Genomic DNA, 26,721 nt, shown 5'->3' with positions numbered 1-26,721 from the left:
GAGAAGTAACTTCAAGTTGAGTCACTTACTTTATACTATTATTCATTATTTGATGGTGGGTGGGGGAAGAATATAAAATACATGCCCTAGACTCCAGTGCTGCCCAATAGAACTTTCTAGAGCAGTGATTTTCAACCTTTTTCACCTCACGGCACACATAAACTAATTACTAAAGTTCTGCGGCACACCAAAAAAATGTATTTTTTGCCAATCTGACAAAATAGGTATGATTCTGATTCATTCACAGTGGACGGCTATTGTATTGACTGGTCATTTTGTGGGTTTGGTGTTTTTTTTGTGTGACAGAGGGACAGACAGGGACAGGCAGGCAGGGAGAGAGACGAGAAGCATCAAATCTTTGTTGCAGCACCTTAGTTCATTGACAGCTTTCTCATATGTGCCTTGATGGGTGAGGGGCAGGCTACAGCAGAGCGAGTGACTGACCCCTTGCTCAAGCCAGCGTCCACGGGTCATGTCTATGATCCTACACTCAAGCCAGCAACCCCACGCTCAAGCAGGTGAGCCCACACTCAAGCCAGCGACCTTGGGGTTTTGAATCTGGGTCCTCTGCATCTTAGTCCGATGCTCTATCCACTACGCCGCCTGGTTAGGCATTTTTTTTTTTTTTTGACAATCTGAGGGAAAAAGATGTCAGTGCCCCTGACTAGTCAGCTATTGCATGTTTTAAAAATTCTTGCAGCACACCAGTTGAAATCTGCTATTTAACAATGGACTGGAAATTGTTTGAGGCCATTCTTAGGGATTGTAATAGACAAAAATTGCTAGGAAATGATAAAGGTTTTTTCTGAGGGATTATGATCGAAGAAAAATCAAGGAATGATGCTTGAAAGAGATCTAAAGGACCATAGAAGTAAAAAGGTAGAACTACAGGAAAAAAGTTTGAGTAATGGAAAGGTCATTTTATAAAATGATTAAGACTTGGCCCTGGCTGGTGGCACAATGGATAGAGCACTGTCCTGGAGCACAGGCAGGGTCACCAGTTTGATCCTGTGGTCGCTGGCTCCTCTCAGGTCACTGGTTCTGGGATTGACCCTGAGGGAGAGGGTGCCAGCTGGACCTCCAAGATCATGGGTTCAAGCCCTGGTCAGGGCACATAAGAGAAACAATCAATGGTGCAACTAGGTATAACAGGTTGATGCTTGTGCCCCCCCCCTTCCTCTCCAAAAAAAGAAAAAAGACTTTCTAACAAAATCCACATTGTTTCAATGATTTCATCCTTTGATACTGGGCTCATTTCTCAGGCTTTATAGAGAATCATTTAAAGCACTGGGCTAAGTTAATACTATGGCAGAGACCATGAATGGATGGCTTGCAGTTTGTGTGTTGCAGTGTTTCTAAGTTTTTAATTTACACTGTGGTTGCTAACTAATTTGTATGTATATGGACTGGACATAATTCCATATACGTAGATGATATATATCAACATATGTACCCCTTGAACATAAAAACCACTGTATAAAGTTCTTTCCTCAAAAAACAGAAAAATGGCAACACCTTGCCATCTCCCAAGACATAGGTTCTCCACATTGCCCATATCCTCACCACTGTGGTCTTACACAAATAAGGCTGACTGCTTATATTCCCTACCGGACCCTTGCACACCCCTGCCTCATAGCATCTAGGATTAATTCTCTCAACCGGTTTGAAGGACTAGGGGTGGGGGGTAGGGTGTCACAGGTGAAAGCCTCAGTCTGGGTTCAATATCCGGGCCAGCTCAAACAGCAGCTGGTGTTTCAATCTCTAAGCCAACCCTGGACCTTTAGTCATATTTTCCTTGTCCAATAAAATGGAAAAGTTGTACTTCAAAGAGGAATACAACTCCTATAACGTATATGCAGTCTAGTTTTAATCTGGACTCGAAATCAGGAAACCTGGCTTCCATTTCTGTCTTACTCACTTTGGGTGGATAAGATATCCTTGTGTCTCATCATACAGGGAAAATACTACTTTAGTTCATAGCAATTTGGGTAGATGCAGATGCTATGGAAAATGGAAATGCTGTTTCTAACTTAGTTTGAGCACTGAAACTTGTGTTTGTTTTTTTAGGCATTTTCTAATGATTATTTACCTATAATCGGATCACTGCTCTAATATACTGATATGCTAAATAGAAATCATTCTGTCTGTGCTGGTACTTTCAGCATAGACTTGACCACATTAATCAGTTCGGGAAAACACGTGTTCTGAAAGTGGCCACGGTCAGTGAATTTGTACAATTTGGCTTCCAGCCTATTGGCCACTTCTTGTTGTTCCTTCCAGGGGAGGAAAGGATCATCAGTGGAGCCAAACTGCACAATGTGGGGGCAGTTGGCTTTGATCTTCTCCCACTGCCAGGGGCGGCTGAAGTATCCTATGGGGAAAAATATATATATAACCTATCAGTGGCCATGGATAACTTCCATTCTAGCCATTCTAAAATTCCAGTGAAGACCATAGCAGAGACAAAATCAGAACCAAGTGGTTTTCAGATCTGTAGGACTTGATACCATAGGTACAAATAAAGTCAGGCCTTGAGGGTTTAAGTCTAGACTACAGATTAGAAATAGTCTACAACCTCAAAGTGCCGAACTTATAATTAAAGATGGGTGGTAAATAGTTTTCATGTGTTATTAGATTATTTTTTAATCCAAAAGACAATACTGTTTTATAATCTAAGGCAGTCCTGGCCCTGGCCGGTTGGCTCAGTGGTAGAGCATTAGCCCAGCATGTATAAGTCCTGGGTTCAATTCCCTGCCAGGGCACACAGTAGAAGCATCCATCTGCTTCTCTACCCTTCCCCCTCTCCTTCCTCTCTGTCTCTCTCTTTCCCTCCTGCAGCCAAGGCTCCATTGGAGCAAAGTTGGCCCGGGCGCTGAGGATGGCTCCATGGCCTCCGCCTCAGGCACTAGAATGGCTCTGTTTGCAACAGAGCAACGCCCCCTAGTGGGAATGCTGGGCGGATCCCAATAGGGCGTATGGAGGAATTTCTCTCTGCCTCCCTGCTTCTCACTGCAGAAAAATACAAAACAAAAAACAAAAACAAGCAGCCTTGTGGCTAGGGGAGGGGCTTTTCTAGAGTTTCTGCCTTCACACTTACCACTTGCACGCTCATTTTCATCCCCCAAGTCCGATGTGTATGCAGACACTAATACAATCGCATATACTCGATGTGTTTCTGCATACCTGCAGAGAGAAATGATGTCAGCGAGTACTTAATGTTAAATCTGATCACCAAAATGTCAGTTACCCACCAACGAATGCATTTGGTTTAGCTTACAGGAAGCATGTGCTCAATGCTGTTGAAAGTAGTATGAGAAATAGTAAGGAAACTGCAGAACTACAAATCCAGTGGTTAATCACTTAATTTTCACTACTTGATGACTTTCTACTCATTTTTCAAGGTAGTCCAAACCTCTTCTTCTGCCCTTTCCAGATACACAGAAAAAGTAATCATTTTCTTCAATGAGTGCATTAATCTACTTTCAGTATGCATCAGCACTATGAGGTTAACACGGAGATTTCCAGGCTCAGTCCCAGAGTATGATTCAGAAGGCTGGGACTGAGGCCCAGGAATCTGTTTTAAGGCAAGATGCCTCCCCCTACCAACCATATATTTTTAAAAATTCTTATTAAATTGATTGATGGATTTCAGAGAGGAAGGGAGAGAAAGAGAGAGAAAAACAATTTGTTGTACGACTTACTTATGTATTCATTGGTTGATTCTTATATGTGCCCTGACTGGGGATTGAACCCACAACCTTGGCATATCAAGATGACACTCTAACCAACTGAGCTACCTTCCAGGGCTGACCAACCCAACCATATTTTAAGGAATACTGTACAAGAGCAGAAATGTACCTCTTTCACCACACACTCCCTGTTACTGTATTACTCGTTTGTGGCATATTTATATCTGTCTCCTCCAATGTAAACTATCAACTCCTTACGGGCACATATGAATCTTCTCTTTGTTGCCTACCTAGTACAGTGCCTGGCAAATAGTTAACTATTTGCAGACAGTTCCCTCAGCAAAAACTAGGCTAACATAAGACAGAATGGTAACAGTTTCAAGGAGCCTTTGTGCCAGGAAAGATTTAGGGTTGGTATTTTGTTCTTGGGCCTAAACTTTCCCCTCTAACCTTTTGTTTTGAAATTTTTCAAACCTACAGAAAAGTTAGCATAACAACCACCTAGATTCATTAATTTTGCTACATTTCACCTCTAAATACTTAAGCATGAATCCCTAAGAACAAGGATACCCCTTACACTATTGCACCTAATACATTTAACATGGAGACAGTAATGTTAAACTGTTTTCTTTTTGCCCAGTTGTACCAAAAGTGCTCTTTAAACTGCTTTTCAATCCTAGATTCAAAGATAATGCATAGAATTTGGTTTTCATGACTCTATAGTCCCTTTTAAATTTTTTGTTTAAAATGACACAGTTTTTAAGAATTTAGGACTAAGAAAGAAAACAAGAAAAAAAGCAAACAAACATACACAAGATACAAGAAAAAAATATCCTGGGCAATAAAAAATTATTTTCAACCAAAAAAAGAAGAATTCTGGCCAGCTGTCCTGCACATTATTCTCATACCTGAATTTATCTGTTTCCTCGTGATCAGACTGAAGTTAAACGAGGGTACTACTACACAGGCCATGTGTGCACCTCCCAGTCCATCCATGAGAGGCACCAGATGCCCAGCTGTCCCGTTATTGCTGAGACTGTTTGGTTACTTGCTTAAGGTGAAAAGACACAGTTTCCCCCTGTGATTAACAATCTGTGATGTGAGTCCTCTGTGACTGTCAATACCCTGTTTGGTATCTATTTATTTCTCTTTGCCTACCTTAAGTTTAGAAGTCAATTCCTAGAAGGTTGCTGACAATCCTGCAGTAAGTTACAGGGATCTTTGACAGAAGGCACGTCTTTGCTCTATCTGCGTAGCTCAGTTGATAGCATCGTCCCAATACGCCAAGGTTGTGGGTTCGATCCCTGGTCAGAGCACATATAAGACTCAACTAATGAATGCATAAATAAGTGAAACAACACATCAGTGTGTGTGTGTGTGTGTGTGTGTGTGTGTGTCTTCTTCCTCTCTCTAAAATCAATGAAAATTGTTAAAAATTAAAAAATAAACAAAGGCACATCTTTATTAGCCAGTGGCCTGAGAATAAGTCAGGTGGCCTTGAGTTGGTACAGATTTCAGCATAAAGGGGTTTCTTCATTTTCCAGATAGCCGTTGGCAGCTTATAAACACTGACTGTACCATAATTCTGTAGCTCCATGTTGGAAAGCATTATCATCATAGCTTTGATTAATATGGCTGAAAGTTTATAGAATTTGGCAAGATTCTCTGACATGCATTCATGTGACTTCCTGAAGGACTGCTTGGGATGAGGCTAAATAAATAAAAGCTACAATCCTTTGTCATCCAACCTGGCAAATATGGAAGAAACCCAACCCTAACAGGCTTATTCAGCCAGCTAAGTCCCTAACCCCTAGGCCTTATACACCTAAAGGGAGAGATGTAATGTTCTATAGAGAGCATCAGGGATACGCCCATGAATCCTAAGAGTTAAGGGTTTAAGGATGGAAGAAGTAACAGCCTTTAACCGATAAATATTTACTGAACACCTACCATATCCCAGACACTCTTCTAGGCACTGGGGTTTCTGTGTCAGAATGAACAAAATCCACTCTTGTGGATCTTACATTCTATTGGCAGGAGAAATACAAGAAATAAACAGGATATCAGGTGGTGAAAAGTGGTATAGATAATAAGGGGTATATTAAGGTATAAAGGGAATTGAAGCCAGAAGGATGAGGCTATTTCACACGGAGTGAAACCCTGAGCTCCCCAGCTTGAACGCAGGTTCACCAGCTAGAGCACAGTGTTGCCAGCTTGAGTGTGGGATCATAGACATGATCCCATAGTTGCTGGCTTGAGCCCAAAGGTCTCTGGCTTGAAGCCCAAGTTTGTTGGCTGGACAAGGGGTTACTGGCCCAGCTGGAGCTCCCTGGTCAAGGCACATATGAGAAAGCAATCAATGAACAACTAAGGTGCCGCAACTATGAGTTGATGTTTCTCATCACTCTCCCTACTTGTCCCTATTTGTCTGTTTCTAGCCAAAAAAAAGGAAGGCCTTATTGAAAGGGGACACTTGAGCAAAGCCTAAAGAGGAGAAAGCACACGGGTACCTAGGGACAGAGAGTTCCAGGTAGAACAAGAGCAAGCACGGGCTTAAGGTCCGTGCATACTTGGCATTAAAAAACTGCAATGAGGTCTGTGAACCAGGCTGGGGGCAGTGAAGGTAAAAGTGACATCAGAGCTAGGTGTCTTGAAAGCCAAGTTTTTCTGAAGGGATGGGCAGCTGCTGGGGTTGGAGCCAATTCTGTTTTATTTTATTTTATTTATTCATTTTTAGAGAGGAGAGAGACAGAGAGGGAGAGAGAGGAGAGACAGACAGAGAGAGAGAAGGGGGGAGGAGCTGGAAGCATCAACTCCCATATGTGCCTTGACCAGGCAAGCCCAGGGTTTTGAACCGGCGACCTCAGCATTTCCAGGTCGACGCTTTATCCACTGCGCCACCACAGGTCAGGCGAGCCAATTCTGTTTTAAACCATCATTGTATCCCAGAAAATTATCACACCACTTACCAAACTGGGAAGAAATTAGGACAGATTATGTTACCACTTGTGAGGTCAGCACTGTTTCCTCTACAGTGGAAACCAGATATACACAAGGTATTTCCCGAGCAGGCTTCGTTGCAGCCGACACAGGGTGATAATTCAACGAGGATCGCACCTCATGGCCGCAATGGCCCCGGAACTGTGGCCTATGATGATGGTCTTCTCATCACAGTGCAGCTCCGTCTCCATGAACGGCAGCCAGATACTCTCTCGAGCTGTAACTAAGGTTCAGAGTAAAGAAAGAGTCTGTCACTTTATAAGGACAGCCTTAGTCTAATGCTACCCACCGTTCTAATAGATGACTACGCAGCAGTTCACAACTTTTAAAACTTCAGCACACTGTGAGAGCTGGGGCTGTTTTAACAGAGCCAAAGATTTGTGTGTTGCTATTTGAAAGAATCAAATTCATAGTTCTGTTTTTGTTTTTTATTCATTTTAGAGAGGAGAGGGAGAGACAGAGAGGAGCGACAGAGAGAGAGAGAAGGGGGGAGGAGCTGGAAGCATCAACTCCCATATGTGCCTTGACCAAGCAAGCCCAGGGTTTCGAACCGGCAACCTCAGCATTTCCAGGTCGACGCTTTATCCACTGCGCCACCACAGGTCAGGCCATAGTTCTGTTTTTATTTTTCACCATTTTCTTGTAAGAAAATACTGAGGAAATAAAATAGAACTTGGAAACTTTAAACTTTCCAACTTAAAAAAAAACAACTTGACAATATTCTCTCTCAAATTTGTACATTCTTTTTCAAAACAAATTCCTGAGACAAGTCATAACCAAACTCAGAATAAAAGTAGCACTGTTATATTTTTAAATATTAGGACCTCCTAGATGCTGTAAAGTTTTACCCTAGCTCTGTCTCAAGTGAAACGCCCATAAATTTTTCCCGGAAATATTTGTTGATTTATAGAAGGGAAAATCAAACTGCTTGCAAAATAGAAAATTAAATTTTACCAAGTCCAAGTGCTTTACTTGATCCAACTAGGATTTTTCCATAGTATTTTTTGGTATATACCCGCCTCGCCAGACTACTGCCATCATTCATTCTTAGGTACATATTCTGTTTGGCTGCTCTACTATGATATTCTTGTTCTCTACCACAAAAATGCAAGATCAAAATCAACAAGATGAGGTTATTTAAAAACACTTTTAATACTCACTTGGGTCAGGCATGTTTTTAGCCAAACACTGGAAACCAGGTATCTATGACATGAGGAGGGGAAAAAACTATAATAAACAGCTTAATTATAACTAGTACTCTGCTAATAAGAAATGAGACACCTAATATGATCTTTATTCAACAAGTGTTTGCTTATGTTAAGAAATCAAGTGGGTTAAGTATTACAGAATTACATATGAATATACAATCCCTCTCATAAACTTTATCTGTCGATAGTCTACATCTAGCCCGCTCTGTAGGTCTCTATGTAGAAAGACCTTTATCTGTAGAAAGGGCATGAGTGAATGAGTTCTGGACAGACTGACCTGGAGCCAAACAGACTGTGCACCAGGGAGTAGGTAAAATGTGGTCCAGAAAGTTGGGAGATCCTATCCCCTTGGGCAGCCCCAGCCCAGACCTCTTGGTTTGTAGCTCTGGCCATGGTTTTCTGCCACAATCCAGAAATATTCTAGAAACCTCTAGAGTTCTAGAGCAGTGAGATTTTCGGGGTGGTTAACACTTTCACAGGCCCACGGTTGAAAACCACTGCGAGTCTAGAGGACAGCAACCCGGGAAGCAATCTTGTCTGGTTTTGGAAGAAAGTTAAAAAAAAAAAATCAAGATGCACAAGACAACCTACAGAATACTGTTTTTATAAAGCTTACAAAGAAGCCAAATTAATATGTTGTTTAAAGGATACATACTTAGGTTGCAAAAGTACTTTAATTTTTAAAATAGGAGCAAATGAAAAAAATTCAAGATGGCAGGGAACTAGGGTGGAGAAACACACAGATGGCTTCTGTTGGTAAGATTTCTAATGTTCTAGATTTCAGGTTGGTGATGGATTCGCAGGTATTGATTACATTATGATTCATAATTTACATACGTTACATATATCCTTTGTATATATTAAGATTACATGTTGAATTTTTTTTTAAAAATCTGAGACAGGAAACAAAGACAATACCTATAAAACTATATGGGAAGTCCCAAATCTGAACCAGCAGCAGGTACAGGGAGGGGATGGGGGCCCTGTCTGCAGTTTTATCAAAATTCCGACCACTAGTTTTAGAGTTTCAGACTGGGCAGCAAAGGAGAGTAAATATAGGGGTTGGCGTGAGAAGTGGGAAGACATACGTTCACACTTCAGTCCTCCATCCCTTCCGTCCCCTACAGCTCCAGTCCGATTTCCCAGCGCAGCTAGGCGTGTCTCTTACCTGCTCTAGCCCCTTCTTCACCCAGCCATACCAGCCATGGGTGGCCACATCCCCGCCTCCGTTCCCGGGAACAATTACTGCCTTGCTGGGAAAAGCCATGAACGCAGAAATGCCAGACTACTCCAGCAGCCCAAATGCTGTGCTTAGAGCCTGGGAGTGAGTCGGCCCAGGGAGCGAGTCGGACCAAGGATCCTGCACGACAGCATTCTGGGAATTGTAGTTCTAGGGCACCAAGAGAGCCGTTCATTCACTGTGGCCTTACTGCACAGGGCAACCAAAAGCAAACCTTACGAGTTTCAATCGAATGTAAATCACCTTTTCCTTGCTTCTTACTAGCGCTTGCATTGCCTACCCCCTCAATTAGGACAGGCTGTGACAAGCGCAGAATGTGTCATCTCTTTACTAGAATTATCGATATTTCCATTAGGAAAGTGTGCTTTTATTCCAAACATGCAGAACACAGCCTACTTATTAGTTGAGGACTCCTGGAATCCATACCAGATTTCCTTTGGATTTCAAAATAGTTCTTTGGATAATAGTCAATATCAACCCTGTTTGTTTATTTTTATTTTTTACTTTAAATGCTATCCTTTAAAAGGTTTCACCATTTGTGTAAAATACATGGATAGCATTTATACTTAAACTAATTTAGAGACTGGGGAAGCTGAGATACCAGTAAAATGGTTTACCTATTATAATACTGAAGTCCAGAAAATAGAGGAACTGGTTGTAAATTATATATTCAAACCTTATTGAATTAAGGTGGGCACAGTCTGTGTTATAAATGGAAATGAACAGTAAAGTGCTTCTTATTCCTTTCTTTCCCATGGACTTATTGGATACATCATATATATTAGCATCTGACATTGAGAAACATTCTTCAGCAGTTTATTTTTTTAACAGGTACAAGTAGGTGATCAACAATACACTGCACCCCCACCACCACAGTCTTTAAGAAAAGCAAGACATCCTTTTCCCAAGAATATCAAAGACCTGTACTTACTAAATTATAAGACACTGAAGAAATTGAAAAAGATACAAACAAATGGAAAATCCTATACCATGTTCATGGATAGGAAGAGTTAACATCATTAAAATATCCATATTACCCAAAGATATCTATAGATTCAATTTAAGATAGTAATGGTGTGTTTTACAAAACTAGAACAAATATTCCAAAAATGTATACAGAACCACAAAACACCCTAAGTAGCCACAGCAATCTTGAGAAAGAACAAAATTGGAGAAATTACACTACCTGATATCAAACTATACTACAAGGTCACAGTAACCAAAAGAGCAAGGTACTGGCATAAAAAAAGATAAATAGAACAGAATAGAGAGCCCAGAAGTCAACCATGCTTATATGGTCAATTAATATTTTACAAAGGAGGAAAAATCATACAATGGAGTAAAGATAGTCTATTTAATAATTGGTTTTGGGAAAACTGAGCAGATATGTGCAATAAAAAAAATGAAAATAAACCACCTCATTACACCACACACAAGAATAAACTGAAAATGAATTAAAGACTTAAATATTAGACATGAAACCATAAAAATTTTGGAAGAAAACACAGGCAGCAATATCTTGAACATTTCTCATAGCAATATTTATTCAGATATATCTCCTCAGGCAAGGGAAACAGAAGAAAAAATAAGCAAGTGGGACTATGTCATATTTTAAAAACTTGTAAAGCAAAGGAAACCATCAACAAAATGAAAAAACATTCATTCATACATCTGATAAGGGATTAATATCCAAAATTTATGAAGAACTTATAAAACTCAACACCATAAAAAAATAAACAATCCAATTAAAAAATGGGCAAAAGGCCTGAGTAGGCAGTGGTACAGTGGATACAATGTCAGCCTGGGATGCTGAGAACCCAGGTTTGAAACTCTGAGGTTGCCAAAGTGAGCACAGGCTCATCCAGCTTGAGCGCAAGGTTGCTAGCTTGAGCACGCAATCATAGACATGACCCCATGGTCGCTGGCTTGAGCCCAAGGTCGCTGGTTTGAGCAAGGGGTCACTGGCTCAGCTAGAGCCCCCTGGTTAAGGCACATATGAGGAAGCAATTAATGAACAACTAAGGTGTCGCAACTATGAGTTGATGTTTTTCATCTCTCCCTTCCTGTCTGTCCCTCTCTCTGTCCCCCCACCCTTGTCCCTCTCTTGCCCCTGTGCTCTAAAAAAAAAAAAAGAAAAAAAAAAGAAAAAGAAAAATGGGTAAAGGACCAGAATAGACACTTTTCTAAAGAGGACATCCAGATAGCCAGTAGACATATGAAAAGATGCTCAATGTCACTAATCATCAGGAAAATGCAAATTTAAACTAGAATGAGGCCTTGACTGGTTAGCTCAGTTGGTTAGAGCGTCATCCCAAAATGACAAGGTTGTGGATTTGATCCCTGTCGGTATACATACGAGAAACCAATGAATGCACAACTAAGTGGGACAACAAATGAATGCATCCCTTCCCCCTCCCCTCTCTCTCCCTTCCTGTCTCTGTATCTCTGAAAATAATAATAAAATATAATTTAAAAAGCTCTGGCCAGATAGCTCAGTTGGTTGGAGCATCGTCTGGAAGCACTGAGGCTGCCAGTTCAATTCTGGGTCAGGACACATACAGGAACAGCTCAAAGTTTCTGTCTCTCTGTCTCTCTCTCCTTGCCTTTCTCTAAAAGAACAAACAAAGTAAATAAATAAATAAAACCACAAGCAGATATCATTTCTCACCTGTCAGAATGGTTATCATTAATAAATCAACAAACAAATGCTGGTGAGGGTATAACCCTCATGCACTATTGGTGGGAAGGCAGACTGGTGCAGCCACTCCGTAAAGTATGGCATTATCTAAAAAAATGAAAAATGGAACTGCTTTTTGACCCAGCAATTCCACTTCTCAGAATACAGCCTAAGAATCCTGAAACACTAATTCAAAAGAATATATGCACACCTTTGATCATTGCAGAGCTATTTACAATAGCTAATATCTGGAAACAGCCCATGTGCCCATCAGTGAAAGAGTGGATAAAACAGCTGTGGTACATTTACACAATGCAATACTACAGTTGCCATAAAAAAGAAAGAAATCTTACCTTTTGCAACAGCATGGATGGACCTGGGATCATTACGCTAAGTGAAATAAGGCAGTCAGAATAAGACAAATATCATAAGATGTCACTCATATGTGAAATCTAATGAACAAAATAAACTAACAAGCAAAATAGAAACAGACTCATAGAGAGCAAGCTGACAACTGTGGGGGTTGGTGGTAGGGATGAGGGATGGTAGGGGGATAAATGGTGATGGACAAAGACTTGACGGGGGGGGTGTTGAACACACAGTACACTGTACAGAGATGTGTTATTGTTAATCAGTGTTACCCCAATAACTTTGGGGGGGGGAAACAAAAATAATTTCCTAAATTTATACAAATATAATGGTCAGATGACTCTTACATGCTTTAGGAACATGGAAAATATAAATTTCCTTAATTATTCTCACAAGCTTTTTATATGAACAGTAATTGTGTCATAGTGCTTCGACTTACATGAATTTCTATAATCTGTAATTTAAAACTGTACTAACAATAAATTGAACTAAATTATAATTATTGGGTGCCTCGATACATTCTAAACATAATTTTAAGTTTATATAGTTTTGCTTATTTTTACATGCTACAGACAGACGATGTCTCCGGGTCACGTTAATAAACCTAACCTCATTTTTTGCCGCTTAAAAAAAGGTGTAAAATAGTTGTGGCTGTAGAAATTGTGCTCTACAAGTTGTGAGGTAGTTTTAGTCTTCTAAAGTGCTTGACAGTTGTCAATTAGTCACCTCCTCAACCGAGGACAGGGAGCGACAAGCAGGAGATATGCAGTAGTGAGAGTCTCTGCAGGAAGCGAAAGACATCTGAGCAAGTAAGGGGAGAAAAACTTCCTAAGCGGCCACCGGCCCCAGAAAGACGCGTGCGCGCCAGCGTTCACGCTCACCGCCTCACGCTCCCTCCGCCCCGCCCCTTCCTAGCGCTGACGCCTGTTTCCGGCCAGCTTCAATGTCCTCCGCGCGTGCCGCGCCTTCTTCCGGGGTTCTACGTCATCATTCTCGCTTCCCGGTAACTAGGGCAACGAGAGGAACGCTCTACTGAGGTGAGGACACTCCTGAGGCGTGCTAGCTGTACCTAAAAAACATCTGGCAGGCGCCGGGATTTAGCAAAGTGGAAACGTCTATAGGTGAAAGTAGAGAAAGGTATGTTCTGAGGAACTGCGGTTTTGCGGCGCTAGGCACGGCTTTCATGCCTTTTTCCAAGATGGCGGCGAGGCTTCCCTGACGTCTTGCTTCCTCTCGGCCGCGGGGAGTGACGCACAGGAACGCTGGCCAATCGATTGAGCGCTGAGCTGGACTTGCCTTTGGGAGCTTGCGCCGGGCTCCTGTAGGTGTGAGCGGCTGCGGCCAGGTGGACGGCCCCGTCCAGGTGAGTGGGAAACAGAGGAGGGGTTGGAGGTCCGAGCGCAGGGGCATGAGTCTGTAGACGACGAATGGTTTGCTCCTGCGTGCGCCTTTTGCCAGCAGGCAAAGGAACCGAAGCCGTCGGTGATCCAGGGGTCTTCTGGGCGAGACCCTTTCCCCGCTAGGCCTAGCGGCCGGCTGGCTTCTGACTCGGGACCCCTTAGAATGGCGGGATGTGGAAGGACCCAAACCCTTTCATTCCACTGAGGAACTCGGGTTTCAGGTGAAATGACTTATGCTTCGTGATGGAGCTGAAGCTAGAATTCTTTCCCTAAGTATTTAACCTTTGGCTAAACTTGGCTCCTGTGTCCTGAAAAGCTGTGCCTTGGTGGGATGAGAGTGGTTCCGTTTACTTTTAGCGGATACTCCCATAGGATCTTTCCAGTCCTTTCATTTATCCATTCATTTAGCTATTCGTCTCTTTAGATACCCTTCGCCTTTGAGACTTGAGTGAACAGTAGACCCATCTCCCTAGAAAACTGCACGTTTCGCTCATGCACATAATTTCGCGTAAGCTTCAGAGGATTATTTGAGCCTTTGAAGTCCCGCTGGGTTATGTGCCAGGCAGGGCAAAGAGTGCATGCTATAGAAGGCGAGAGATACTTACCTGGCAGGGGAGATACCATGATCACGAAGGTGGTTTTTCCCGGGGCGAGGCTTATCCATTGCACTCCGGATATGCTGACCCATGCGATTTCCCCAAATGTGGGAAACTCGACTGCATAATTTGTGGTAGTGGGGGACTGCGTTCACGCTCTCCCCAAAGAAATTTTTTAAATAAAAATAAATAAAGGAGGCGAGAGGGGAAGGGACAGTGGGAAAAGTGAGAGCAGGTGTTAATGTCAGATGCTTGAGGACATTGGATGGAGCCAGTACCTTAACAGTTAGTGCTCTGTCTTGAGAGGGGAAGCACTCATTTGGTGAAGCCTGCTAAGTACTTGCTGAGAACTGTGATGTTAGAATTTTCATCCCCGTGCCATCCAGGAAGCTGTGCAAGTGCCTACTGTGTACACAGTGCTTTGGATTCAGATGGAGCAAACATTTGGAATTTTTGTGGGCTGGGTTGTGTCCAGTGCAGTAATTCATTCATTTGCTTTTCTAGCTATATGATATTATTACCTTAATTCAAATTATTTACAGTATGGCTCTTTTCATAGAATGGAGAATAGTTAGTCCGCACAGTCCGCACTGTATGAAATGAGCACTAGAGGCCAATAATGTCATAGATTCTTTCATTCACTTTTTTCCTCTCTTTTTCTTGAAGTGCTTGTTCTTTTGAGCCCAAACAGCTGAGGTATGCATTAGCCTAGATTTTAGAGTGTGAACAGGATGTATAAAACATTCAATGGAGTTGACATGTAAAGGTTTGTCTGAATGACTTGACTTTTCTTAAAATGAAGCCTTTCAAGGCACAGGCATAGCAACTATCGTGAGGCACTCACGTAGCATGATTGCAAACTTTTCTGTGTAATTTTGTGGATCCCAAGTAGAAATTCAGTCAGAACTGGTGACTGTTCCCATTATGAATTGGATTCACACATCAGTATCCTGTCCTGTTCTCCACAGGTGACAAAGGGAGGAGGGAAAAGGGCACAAAAACAATATCACTTGGGGCCTGACCTGTGGTGGCGCAGTGAATAAAGCGTCAACCTGGAATGCTGAGGTTGCTGGTTCAAAACCCTGGGCTTGCCTGGTCAAGACACATATGGGAGTTGATGCTTCCTGCTCCTCCCTCCCCCCCCTCTCTCATTCTCTCTCCTCTCTAAAAATTAATAAAAGTAAAAAAAAAAAAATTAAAAAAAACAAAACCAATATCACTTGGAGTGTGAAATTTAGGAGTGTTTACTTTAGTGGAGGAAAGGGATCAGGGAGGAGGGTAGCTGGATGCTGAAACAGGGTTTGAGACCAATCTTTGGGCAAGGAGCTGAAATCAGCTAGGCCGAGATGATGGAATGATATAGGAGGTTGAAATGAAGCTTAGAGATGACCAAGTCTTGCAAGTCCCTTTTATTTCTTTAAGTTTTACAGAGGAGGGTTGAGAAAAGAACAGCAGTCAAAGAAAACTAAAGATAATCAGCTCTGGGGGTAAGTGGGAAGGGAGATGTCATTTTACAGTTACAGGTTCTTGCAGAATAAGTATTAAGAATCATTCTAGACTAAGTGTTAGGGGACCCTTTTTTTATCTTGAAGTTTAGTTGTATTTCACATACAATTAAAATTTTAACTTCAGTTTCTTTTTAGACTATGGCAACATATCTGGAGTTCATTCAGCAGAATGAAGAACGGGATGGTGTGCGTTTTAGTTGGAATGTGTGGCCTTCCAGCCGTCTCGAGGCTACAAGAATGGTTGTTCCTCTGGCTTGTCTCCTTACACCTTTGAAAGAACGTCTAGACCTGCCCCCTGTACAGTATGAACCTGTGCTCTGCAGCAGGCCGACTTGCAAAGCCATTCTCAATCCACTTTGGTATGAATTCTTTTAAAACCTAGTAAATGATGAATACAATAAATTATGACATTTCTGTGGTTCTCATATAAGTAATTTAATTTGGACAAGTTGTCAGATATGAGATTATTAGATGGTGAGATTCTTAGTTGATGAAAGCTTTTAGAAATCTCTGACATAATACTTCAGATAAAATTAGAATGTATGGAAATTAGGTAGAAATAGAGGAAAAGGATTTGAAACTCAATTACTTTTTGGCTCATTTTCAGTTTGTATTTGGGTTAGCTGTATATTTTATTGGTGCCTTTTAAGCATTTAAAAAAAAAAATTCAAGGCCCTGGCCAGTTGGCTCAGTGGTAGAGCATCCACCTGGCGTGTGGATATCCTGGGTTCAATTCCCAGCCAGGGCACACAGGAGAAGCAACATCTGCTTCTCCACCCCTCCCCCCTCCCTTCTATCTCTCTCTTCTCTTCCCCTCCTATAGCCATGGCTCTGGAGCGAGTTGGTCCTGGGCACTGAGGATGGCTTCGTGGCCTCCGCGTTAGGCACTAAAAAATTACTCCAGTTGCAGTGGAGCAAAGGCCACAGATGGGCAGAGCATCCCCCTCTATTAGGCTTGATGGGTGGATCCCGGTGGAGGCATATGCGGGAGTCTGTCTCTGCCTCCCCTCCTCTCACCAAATGGAAAAAAAAAAAAGAAATCCAAAAGCTTTTGGCAGTTTTTTCATACATACCTGGTATAATGGTGCTGTAATAGAAGAAAGTTTTAACTCTGAATGATTTTATTGTGATTTTTTTTTCTTCTTTTCCTAGTGAGAGAGGAAGGGAGATAGACTCCCTGCATGTGCCCCAACCAGGATCCACCCGGCAACCCCTGTCTGAGGCTGATGCTCTGCCCTTCTGGGGCCACACTCACAACTGAGCTATTTTTAGCGCCTGAGGTAGAAGCTCCACAGAGCCATCCTCAGTGACTAGGGCAGATGCTCTGGAGCCAGTTGAGCCATGGCTGTGGGAGGGAGAGAGAGGGGGGGGGAGGGTGGAGAAGCAGATGATTACTTCTCCTATGTGCCTTGACTAGGAATTAAACCTGGGACATCAAAATGCTGGGCTGGTGTTCTGCCGCTGAGCCAACCAGCTAGGGCCTGATTTTATTGTTCAGTGTAATTTTTTTGCTCCTGAGATAGTGACCTATGATATTTCTCTTAAATAGAGACACTGAAAGAATTTTTAAATAGGTGAAGAGTGTCATAGATACTCTTTAAAAGATGAAATTTTTACATGAGGGAACATTTTTTACTTCATTACCATGCTTTAACTTAATGTGCCCATGTTTAGGATGTTGCTCCCTTTTTTAAAAAAATGATAGCCACTGATTGTTAATTTTCTAAATGTAGAAAGGGGGGAAAAGCAACTAAAGTACCTTGAACCAATTCTAGTAAGTGTACCAACTCAGGTATGCCTGCTCAACTTTTCTTCAAGTGAGTTCAGTGTGGTTCAAGTCTGGGAAATTTTTCCTGTGTGCAATACACTTTTTAGTATTGAAATTCAGTAGTTTCACATATCTGAATAATAAAGATGTTAAAAGTATTACAAATACTATGTTGATATAACAGGGCAATAGAAAATAGCATAATTTATCCCAGGGGTCTCAAATTCAACTCGGCATGTGGGCCACAGAGCAAGATCACAGCCGTTTGGCGGGCCGCACTAGGTCTACAAAAGGCAACTGTTACGCAACACTTTTCTCACTGCAGTTGAAAACAAAAAAAAATCAGTACAACAAGCACAATCGTACATGCAGTTTACTCAGTGTCACAAAACGACCAGAAACTGTAGTTCGCATCACAACTGCTGTTAACTAAGCTAATATCTAGCTAGGATGCTAGAGAAATGAAAAATACAAGTAGGCCCCTAGGCTTACTTAATTTTATCCAAAATATTTTGAACTTCATGGATTAGTCTGCGGGCCGCACAAAATTGTTTGGCGGGCCGCGAGTTTTAGGCCCCTGATTTATACAAAGCATGTAATTCTAGGTGACTCTTCTTTTCTTCCCTCTCTCTCCCTCTCTCCTTCTCTCTCTCTTTCTCTCTCCCTCTCCCTCTCTCTCCCTCTCTCTCCCTCCTTTCCTCTCCCTCCCTTCTTCCCTCTCCCTCCAGCACCCGCACCATTTCCCCACCTTATTCCTCAAGATGTGTTTTCCTTGCCTCTCTTTTTCTCCTAACTCAAGGACCCTTCTTTTGCCTCTGTAAGTTGTTCCCTGAAACTATGCAGCTCAGTTGCCTCACTTCTTCTATCTCTGTGACTTTCTTTTTGTTTTGTTTTTTATAAGATTCTATTTTATTAATTTTAAAGAGAGCAGAGGGAGAGAGACGCAGAGGTAGGAGGGAGTGGGAAGCATCAACTCCTAATTGATTCCTATGTGCCTTGATGGGGCAAGGCCAGGGTTTTGAACCTGTGACCTCAGCATTCCCGGGTGAGGCTTTATCTACCGTGTCACCAGAGGTCGGGATCTTTATGACTTTATAAATAAACTTTAACTTGTATTTGGGAAACAGATCTATCTACCTCCCTCCCTCCTTCCCTCCCTTTATTGATTTTAGAGAGGAAGGGAGAGAGAGAGAAGAGAGACATAAATTTGTCTTTCTACCCATCTGTTACAACCTTGGCATATCAGGATGACACTAATCAACTGAGCTACCAGGCCAGGACTGGAAAATTATTTTTTAATATTATCTAGGAAGTTGGAAAAGAGAAAGAAGGATTTCACTAATTCCTCATTACCACTGTTTGAAGGAAGCTTTTATTGTACTTAGCAGCCAGAATTCTGACTGCAGTGAACGTTTTGCAGACCTTTATCCATACACTTCTATGTCTTAATAAACTTGAAGTTTATGTTTGAATGCTTTCTACCTTAAAAATGAAAGTGTTAAAGTTGTAATATTTATTTTTTTCACAGTCAGGTTGATTATCGGGCAAAACTTTGGGCCTGTAATTTCTGTTTCCAAAGAAATCAGGTATGTGAACTATTTTTAAAAGTATTTTTTATGTTTTAGTTGTGCACTACTCTGAAAAAAAATTAAGTGAGGTTGAATTTGTGCCTTGGCAGGCAGCAATTTCTGCTGAACTCAAGGTGATATAGCTCTAGTTAAGCATGATATTAAATGTTAAATGTTTGTGATTTTTCCAGTGAATGGTGACTCAGTTTTATTATATGGATCCCAGTTATTTGCTGTCGATGGGACATAGAATTCCGTTTTGTTGTAAGTTCTGTGTTAGCAGTGAATATATTACCATTAAGAAAAACGATATGTTGTTTCTGTTTCATTTGACTTCAGTTTATTTTTAATTGGATAGTGTATATTACTGAATTTCCATTTTCTGATCTTTCTAACTTTTAGGGCCCAAGTATCAGTGTTGAACTTCTTTTGGCTTAGAAAGTTTTAAACTGCTAAACTAGAAGGAGCTCACAAATGACAAAAGAGACTTCTCTTGAAAGTGAATGTGACCATGATGAAATGGTCTAAAACTGGATTGTGTTGATCATTGCACAACTGCATATTTATTAAAAGTCACTAAATTGTACATTTAAAGAGGGTGGATTTTGTGGTCCATAAACTGTACCTCAGTAAAAACTTTCAGAAAATAATTGTGCCCAACATAATGTACAGTGTTCTAGCATATCATAAGATTTTAATAACGTGTATTTACTTATTCATATATTTGATCATAATTATAATTAAGTCTCACTGTCAGTTACATCAACAAGTTCAGTGATGTAAAGAATGTACAATTGATGACTAATTATAGGCTTGAAAACTTCATGATTTATCTCTATGAGAGATTCAGAAGTATATACAAATCTTAAAAAACATTTCTGCCTCATACAAATTGATGTCTGTGTTTAATATAATTTATTGTGAAAATTTTAGTGTATCAAAAGACAGTTACCACAGAGTAAAAAGGAGACCCCCCCCAGGATGGGTGAAAATACTTACAAATCATAATATCTGTTAAGGGATTAATACACAGAATATAGAGAGGACTCCTAACACTCAATAATGAAAAACCACCAACCCAATTCAAAAGTGAGTAAAGAACTTGAATAGATATTTCTCCAAAGAAGATATAAATGGCCAATAAACACATGAAGAGATGCTCAATATCACTAATTATTGGTGGTGTTTACCAAATGATCCAGCATTTCCACTTCTGAATATATTTCCAAAAGAATCAAACGCAAGGTCTTGAAGAGATATTGTACACCCATATTCATAGCAGCATTATTCACAATAGCTAAAATGTAGAAGCAACCCAAGTATCTACTGACAGATGAATGGATGGATAAAAAAATGTGGTATAATGTATATAATGAAATACTCAGCTTTAAAATGGAAATTCTAATATGTGCTACAACTTGAATGAACCACGAGGACATTATGCTAAATGAAATAAACTAGTTTCAACAAGAAGACATACTGTATGATCCCACTTTGATGAGGTACTTGGAGTAGTCAGATTCATAGAGTCAGAAGTAGAACTGTGGTTGCCAGGGTCAGAGGGGTGGGAGAATGGGGAGTTACTGTTTAAAGAGATTCCAAGTCTCAGTCTTTCCAGATGAAAGGACTTCTGGAGATGGAGGATGAAGAGTGTTGCACATTATGAATGTATTTAAGACCACTGAACTATAAACTGAGAAAAAGATTACGATGGTGAAATTTATATGTATTTTACTACAGTAAAAAATTTGGCGAAAAATTCAACCTGTAAGCTATGAATTTACAATGTTTGCAGGGAATTTTAAAAACAAAATGCATATGACATGTTAAGCACAAAAAGCGAGTCGCGAAGTTGTATACGTAGGACAACCTCAGCTGTGTGTAAGTATAAACAGTGGAAGGAAAAATGCCAAGATGTTGACAGTGACTCCCTCAAAGTGATAGGATTGTGAGGGTTTTTTCTTTCTGTTTTCTTATATATTTTCCTGTACTTGGCGTATTTTCTGCAGTGAACATGTATTACTTTCAGGACAGCTGAAATAATAAACCCAAATAAAAGCTGTAGTCTTCCACAAAGACTGTTGGTGAGATAGCTAAATTCTCTGCCCTATTTTATAGGATAGTGCTTAAGAACTAGTATTTTTTTATAAATAAATTTTTATTAATTTTAATGGGGTGACATCAATAAATCAGGGTACATATATTCAAAGAAAACATGTCCAGGTTATCTTGTCATTCAATTATGTTGCATACTCATCACCCAAAGTCAGATTGTCCTCCGTCACCTTCTATCTGGTTTTCTTTGTGCCCCTACCCCTAAGAACTAGTGAAGTTGGAAACAGGGAGGCAGTCAGACATACTCCCGCATGCCCCTGACCGGGATCCACCCGGCATGCCCACCAGGGGGCGATGCTCTGCCCATCTGGGGCTTTGCTCTGTTGCAACCAGAGCCATTCTAGCGCCTAAGGCAGAGGCCATAGAGCCATCCTCAGCGCCCGGGCCAACTTTGCTCCAATGGAGCCTTGGCTGCGGGATGGGAAGAGAGTGACAGAAAGGAAGGAGAGAGGGAGGGATGGAGAAGCAGATGGACGCTTCTCCTGTGTGCCCTGGCTGGGAATCGAACCCTGGACTCCTGCACACCAGGCCGACGCTCTACCACTAAGCCAACCAGCCAGGGCTAGAACTAGTTTTTAATAGTGCATTTTATTTAGAAGTTACAGTGTAACCTAAAACTGCATTAAAAGTTACAGCATGATGTAAATATAAATCATAGTTAATAAATTTTAAACTCTGATATTTGTATTTTAGTGACACATATTTTGTGTTTTCAGAATTAATATATTTTAATTAATGGTATTTATAAATAAAAAATGAAAGGTATAATGTACAAATTTTTCAGCCCTAATAAAAAGTGGCTCTGTATTTTTCTCTTCAGTTTCCTCCAGCATATGCAGGCATATCTGAGGTCAATCAGCCTGCTGAATTGATGGCCCAGTTTTCTACCATTGAGTATGTGATACAGGTAATTATTTGTCGCATAGTTAACCAGTGTTCAGTATTTAGATTCTCTTGAAATGCTTTGTCTTCTGTGTCTCTCTGTGGGAAGTTAAAGCTGTGAGGGCAGCAAGATCTTAAACATTACGTTGTGATGCGTGTGTGCTTTGTGGCATTGTCAGGTCGTGGGAGAAGGCTATAGAAGAAGCACTCAATAAATTCAAACCTTGACCTTCACAGCCTTCTCCATTTCAGCTGGGGTACTTCATCTTCTAGTTGTTCAGCTTAGGAACCTTAGATTCGACCTTGACTTCTCTTTCTCATTCCATATCATATCCGTTTGGAAATCCCACTAGCTCTGTATTCAGAATGTATCCAAAATCCATGCACTTTTTCTTCCCACCGCTCCTACCCTGGGCCAGCCACCACCTCCTACTTGAATTGCTGGGGCAGTCTCTTAACTCTCTTTCCCAGCTTTACCCTTGCCCACTTAGGTTTTATTCTTAACCCAGCAGCAGAGGAACTCTAAAAACATATTATTCTGTGTTCAGAAACCTCCACTGGTGAAAATGCCTCCTTTTTCTTCCAGAGTCACAGTTTCCAAAGCCCTTTGTGAGCCAGCTCTGTGTTACCACTCCGCCCTCAGTTTTGCGAGTGTCCTCATTCAGCCAGATGGGCCTCCTTGACTTGGCTCACGCATGCCAGGAACAAGTGTGCCAGCAATGCTCCCGCCTGGGGGCCTTATTCTCGCTTTTCCTCAGGCACTCTGTCCCTGTATCTGTGTTGCTCTTTTCCTCTCCTCCTGGAAATTACTCAGATACTACTTTTTTAAGGAGGCTTCCCTGACCTACCATTTACCGTAATACTGGAACCTGCCCCTTCCCCCACTCCTGGCATGTACAATGCCCCTTCCTTCTCCATTCCAGGAAGTTTGCTCCTTGAGGCTGGCTGGGATCTTTGTTCCTTTGATTCAATGATGTATCTCTTGACCTGGAACAGGTCTGGCACTTAGAAGACTTTCAAAAATGTGCGATAAATTGCTAGATTCAAATAGCTTCTTTTAGTTTGTTTTAACAGAACCTGTCATTTAATGATGTTTGTTTAGATGTTCTTAGCCCAAACAGTAAATGTGAGTGAAGACCTGTTATTTACATACCTTATTTGCCTTTAAAAGAGCTGGATATGTCTACTGGTATATTGATTATGCTGTTTTTCTCTACATAAAGCGAGGTCCACAGTCCCCTCTAATCTTCCTCTATGTGGTCGACACGTGCCTAGAAGAAGAAGACCTTCAAGCACTTAAAGAATCTCTGCAGATGTCCCTGAGTCTCCTTCCTCCAGATGCTCTGGTGGGTTTGATCACATTTGGGAGGATGGTGCAGGTTCACGAACTCAGCTGTGAGGGAATCTCCAAAAGCTATGTCTTCCGAGGGACCAAGGATTTAACTGCAAAGCAAATACAGGTGTGTGCCTTAACTTCTACACAAGCTAGAGCAAAGGTATTTCTTTTTTTTTTTTTTTTTTTTTTTGCATTTCTCTGAAGCTGGAAACGGGGAGAGACAGCCAGACAGACTCCCGCATGCGCCCGACTGGGATCCACCCGGCACGCCCACCATGGGGCGACGCTCTGCTCCTCCGGGGCGTTGCTCTGTTGCGACCAGAGCCACTCTAGGGCCTGGGGCAGAGGCCAAGGAGCCATCCCCAGTGCCCGGGCCATCTTTGCTCCATTGGAGCCTTGGCTGCGGGAGGGGAAGAGAGAGACGGGGGTGGGGGGGGGGGGGTGGGGGGGTGGAGAAGCAAATGGGCGCTTCTCCTATGTGCCCTGGCCGGGAATCGAACCCGGGTCCCCCCGTTCGCCAGGCCGACGCTCTGCTGCTGAGCCAACCGGCCAGGGCCGAGCAAAGGTATTTCTTAAAAATTAATTAGTCTTTCACTGTCAGTGAGCCGGAAAATGAGTCATTTGGTTCTTTTTCAGGACATGCTGGGCCTGACCAAGCCCGCCATGCCCATGCAGCAAGCACGGCCCGCTCAGTCGCAGGAGCACCCTTTTGTTTTGAGCAGGTGAGGCGCCCACACCAAGTGCTGCACAGGCAGTGCTTGGCATACAGAGCAGTCCGCTTGAGTGAGGGGAGAAAAATGTTTATTTTTAGAGAAAAATAAAAATAAATGACTAAGCCTAACCAGTATTTAATGTTTGGTAATGCAGTTAATGCATCAGTGTCTGTGTATCACCTATAACTGAATTATATCTGCTTACATGTGTGGCAGCTTTGTTCAGAATGCTTTTCCTGTTAGTGTTGTGTCAGCACAAAGGTTCTGATACCATTGCGTTCAGTAATGGCCCTCCTCTTAAACATGGCTGTTGTCCTTTTACTTCGTAAGTGAAACTGGGACAACTGGAAAGGTGTGTGTTGGGTGTCCTCCAACAGAAACCAGGAACTTCCTTCCCTCGGCCCCTGGTGTGTGTGGAGCTGCCGGGCTCGGTTAACACTCAGCAAACGCGATAAAAGGCACTGCCTAGAGAGACAGCCTGGTACTGCTAAGGAACCATGTTTCTCTCTTACTCCTGAGGCTCAAGAGAAAGAAATACAAACAGACTTTAGATGATGAAGACTGTCTGCGTAATGAACCTTGTGATTTACTCTTATTTAAATGGATTTTTTCCATGCTACTTATATAAATTGCTATATATTAGGCTTTAAAATGTATCTTTGAATAAAATTGCTTTGAGTTGTTTTGTGTTTGTACGTAGATATAACTTGGAAGAAAAAATTGCACATTTTTCTACTCTGAATAATTATTTTGAAGAAATATAGTACTTTAGGACTGAAGTTGAGTTATTTTTTTTAAACCAGGATTGACATGTCTGTTCAAAATCATTCAGGTTTCTGCAGCCTGTTCACAAGATCGACATGAACCTCACTGACCTCCTTGGGGAGCTGCAGAGGGACCCGTGGCCTGTGACTCAAGGGAAGAGACCTTTGCGCTCCACTGGTGTTGCTTTGTCCATTGCTGTTGGCTTGTTGGAGGTAACTGAGAACTCCCCGGGACCCCTCAACCACGCATGCTTGCTCTCAGCTGTTGTATTTATTGACCTTCTTTGAAAATCAGTTGCAACCTAAGTCAACTGAGTGTTAATTTATCAGAAAGTGCTTCAGACATTATTATGTACTTTGAAGAAGCCCTTGATGTTTTAAAAGGACCAGTGTTCGTGAGAGCAGTCAGGGCAATGGGAAGTGCTCACAATAAAGTGTACAGAACCTGCAGGTTGGAGAGAGAAGGCTGCTTCTCTGCATTGTCCTCTGGTTATTCTACAGCGTCAGCATTCAGTGCAGCTGAGAACTTGTCTTTGTAGTGTTGTTTTAGGGAGATAGCAACAAACTTGGGGTATGGTTGTCTGCTTCTAAAATGCTACCATTTACTGTTTTAGGGCACTTTTCCGAACACGGGAGCCAGGATGATGTTGTTTACTGGAGGTCCCCCCACCCAAGGGCCTGGCATGGTGGTTGGAGATGAATTAAAAGTTCCTATTCGTTCCTGGCATGATATTGAGAAAGATAATGCACGTTTCATGAAGAAAGCAACCAAGGTAGGTGCCCTGGCACCAGGCTGCAGTGGGATGTGGTAAGTGGTGCTGGGCCTGGCTGCTCTGAGTGACAGCCCTCTGCCGGTGGTCAGCGTGTGCTCTCGCTGAAGTGGCCTAGCAGATCTTGGCTGCTGTTAAATTCCCTCCCTGACTTGAGAACTTAGAGTGGGCAGCCTGAAAGCTGCCAAAGTGTTTTAAGATTGAAAATTCTAGTTTTACTATTTGGATGTGTTTAAAAACTACCTCCATATTCCTACATTTGATCACATCCCTTTGGTGTTAGTAGGGTATACCTGGTGAATAACATCACTACTTCATATAGGTGGTTGCTTGTCTTCCCAGCACTATGAAATGCTTGCAAACCGCGCTGCGACAAACGGTCACTGCATTGACATTTATGCCTGTGCCCTTGATCAGACCGGACTCTTGGAGATGAAATGCTGTGCAAATCTTACTGGGTATGTTGACAACAAGCACCTGGGAAATGTGAGAGGGCTTGCTTCAGGGAAGGGAAATGTGTGACGGAACACTAGGAGAGGGCAGGCTGGCTTGAGTGAATGTGCAGATAACTGTGCACAGTGCCTCTGGGGCTGGGAAGGTGTGTAGGCCTCTCGGTGGAGGGAGCCGTGGTGAATAGAAGGTCTTGAGCATAACTTTATTTCTTCCTCCGAGTCGTTGCAGATACCAGAGCAGAAAGAAAGAGGCATGGAGTATGTGGCCTTCAGCAAGGCACTTTCTTGTGAGAAGGGGGAAAATTGGGTCTGAATATCAGAGCAAGTAGGAGACCTTCTCCTGACTTAGTGGCCTTTCCTCATGACAAATACCTAGCCCACGCTAAGCCCAGAGAGTGCTGCAGGCGTGCTGACTTAGAGCCCACGTCCATATCCTACACCCAGATCACAGTATAGAGCCATGATTCTCGGAGTGCAGTGGTGTCTGCCCAGCAGCCTGCAGGGCTCCTGGAGACTGATGAGAAGTGTTTATCCTCGGGCCTTATCCCAGGCCTGAATCAGGAACTATGGAGCTGCAACACAGCAGCCGGTTTAACCAGCTCTCCAGGGAATTCTGGTGCATGTGAAGATGGGAGAGCCACCAGTGTGCAGCACTGGTCTGACGCT

At 42.1% G+C, this 26,721-nt stretch overlaps 2 protein-coding genes and 1 non-coding gene across 4 annotated transcripts in view; 2 read left to right on the top strand and 1 right to left on the bottom strand.

The window, feature by feature from the left end:
- Positions 1 to 912: 912 nt before the first annotated feature.
- On the bottom strand, positions 913 to 9,241 carry RBBP9 (RB binding protein 9, serine hydrolase). The gene is made up of 5 exons (XM_066238058.1): positions 9,066 to 9,241; positions 7,850 to 7,892; positions 6,807 to 6,912; positions 3,098 to 3,183; positions 913 to 2,371 (listed from the first exon to the last, which is right to left on the bottom strand). Exons 1-5 carry the CDS (start codon positions 9,162 to 9,164, stop codon positions 2,136 to 2,138), a joined length of 570 nt encoding a protein of 189 aa, XP_066094155.1. The 5' UTR covers positions 9,165 to 9,241; the 3' UTR covers positions 913 to 2,135.
- A 3,932-nt stretch (positions 9,242 to 13,173) lies between these two features.
- Positions 13,174 to 26,721, top strand: part of SEC23B (SEC23 homolog B, COPII coat complex component) — a 56,565-nt gene continuing 43,017 nt past the window's right edge. The window contains exons 1-9 of one of the 2 annotated variants that reach the window (XM_066234666.1): positions 13,174 to 13,546; positions 15,823 to 16,046; positions 18,984 to 19,041; positions 21,959 to 22,045; positions 23,244 to 23,480; positions 23,993 to 24,078; positions 24,902 to 25,046; positions 25,448 to 25,606; positions 25,946 to 26,061. In XM_066234666.1, the coding sequence (XP_066090763.1) occupies positions 15,826 to 16,046; positions 18,984 to 19,041; positions 21,959 to 22,045; positions 23,244 to 23,480; positions 23,993 to 24,078; positions 24,902 to 25,046; positions 25,448 to 25,606; positions 25,946 to 26,061 (1,109 nt within the window). In that variant the 5' untranslated portion in view covers positions 13,174 to 13,546; positions 15,823 to 15,825. Of the gene's footprint in view, positions 13,547 to 15,811; positions 16,047 to 18,983; positions 19,042 to 21,958; positions 22,046 to 23,243; positions 23,481 to 23,992; positions 24,079 to 24,901; positions 25,047 to 25,447; positions 25,607 to 25,945; positions 26,062 to 26,721 lie in introns of both variants that reach the window. The other variant, XM_066234665.1, reaches the window with a different exon arrangement.
- Positions 14,181 to 14,345, top strand: LOC136309630 (U1 spliceosomal RNA). The gene has a single exon (XR_010726323.1). It is a non-coding gene; the product is annotated as a U1 spliceosomal RNA (small nuclear RNA).

The sequence above is a fragment of the Saccopteryx bilineata genome, chromosome 6, assembly GCF_036850765.1.
Source record: "Saccopteryx bilineata isolate mSacBil1 chromosome 6, mSacBil1_pri_phased_curated, whole genome shotgun sequence".
NCBI classification, from domain to species: domain Eukaryota; kingdom Metazoa; phylum Chordata; class Mammalia; order Chiroptera; family Emballonuridae; genus Saccopteryx; species Saccopteryx bilineata.
The sequence above is the reverse complement of the archived record's forward strand: the minus strand, read 5'-3'. Positions and strand labels throughout refer to the sequence as shown.

Bases quoted from the DNA above. Each gene is read 5' to 3' on its own strand.
- RBBP9 (XM_066238058.1), bottom strand. From the start codon at position 9,164: ATGGCTTTTCCCAGCAAGGCAGTAATTGTTCCCGGGAACGGAGGCGGG. The intron at 7,893-9,065 runs GTAAGAGACACG...CTCATGTCATAG, and splicing joins TGAAGAAGGGGCTAGAGCAG to ATACCTGGTTTCCAGTGTTT. The intron at 3,184-6,806 runs GTGCGATCCTCG...TTCTCTCTGCAG, and splicing joins GGGGCCATTGCGGCCATGAG to GTATGCAGAAACACATCGAG.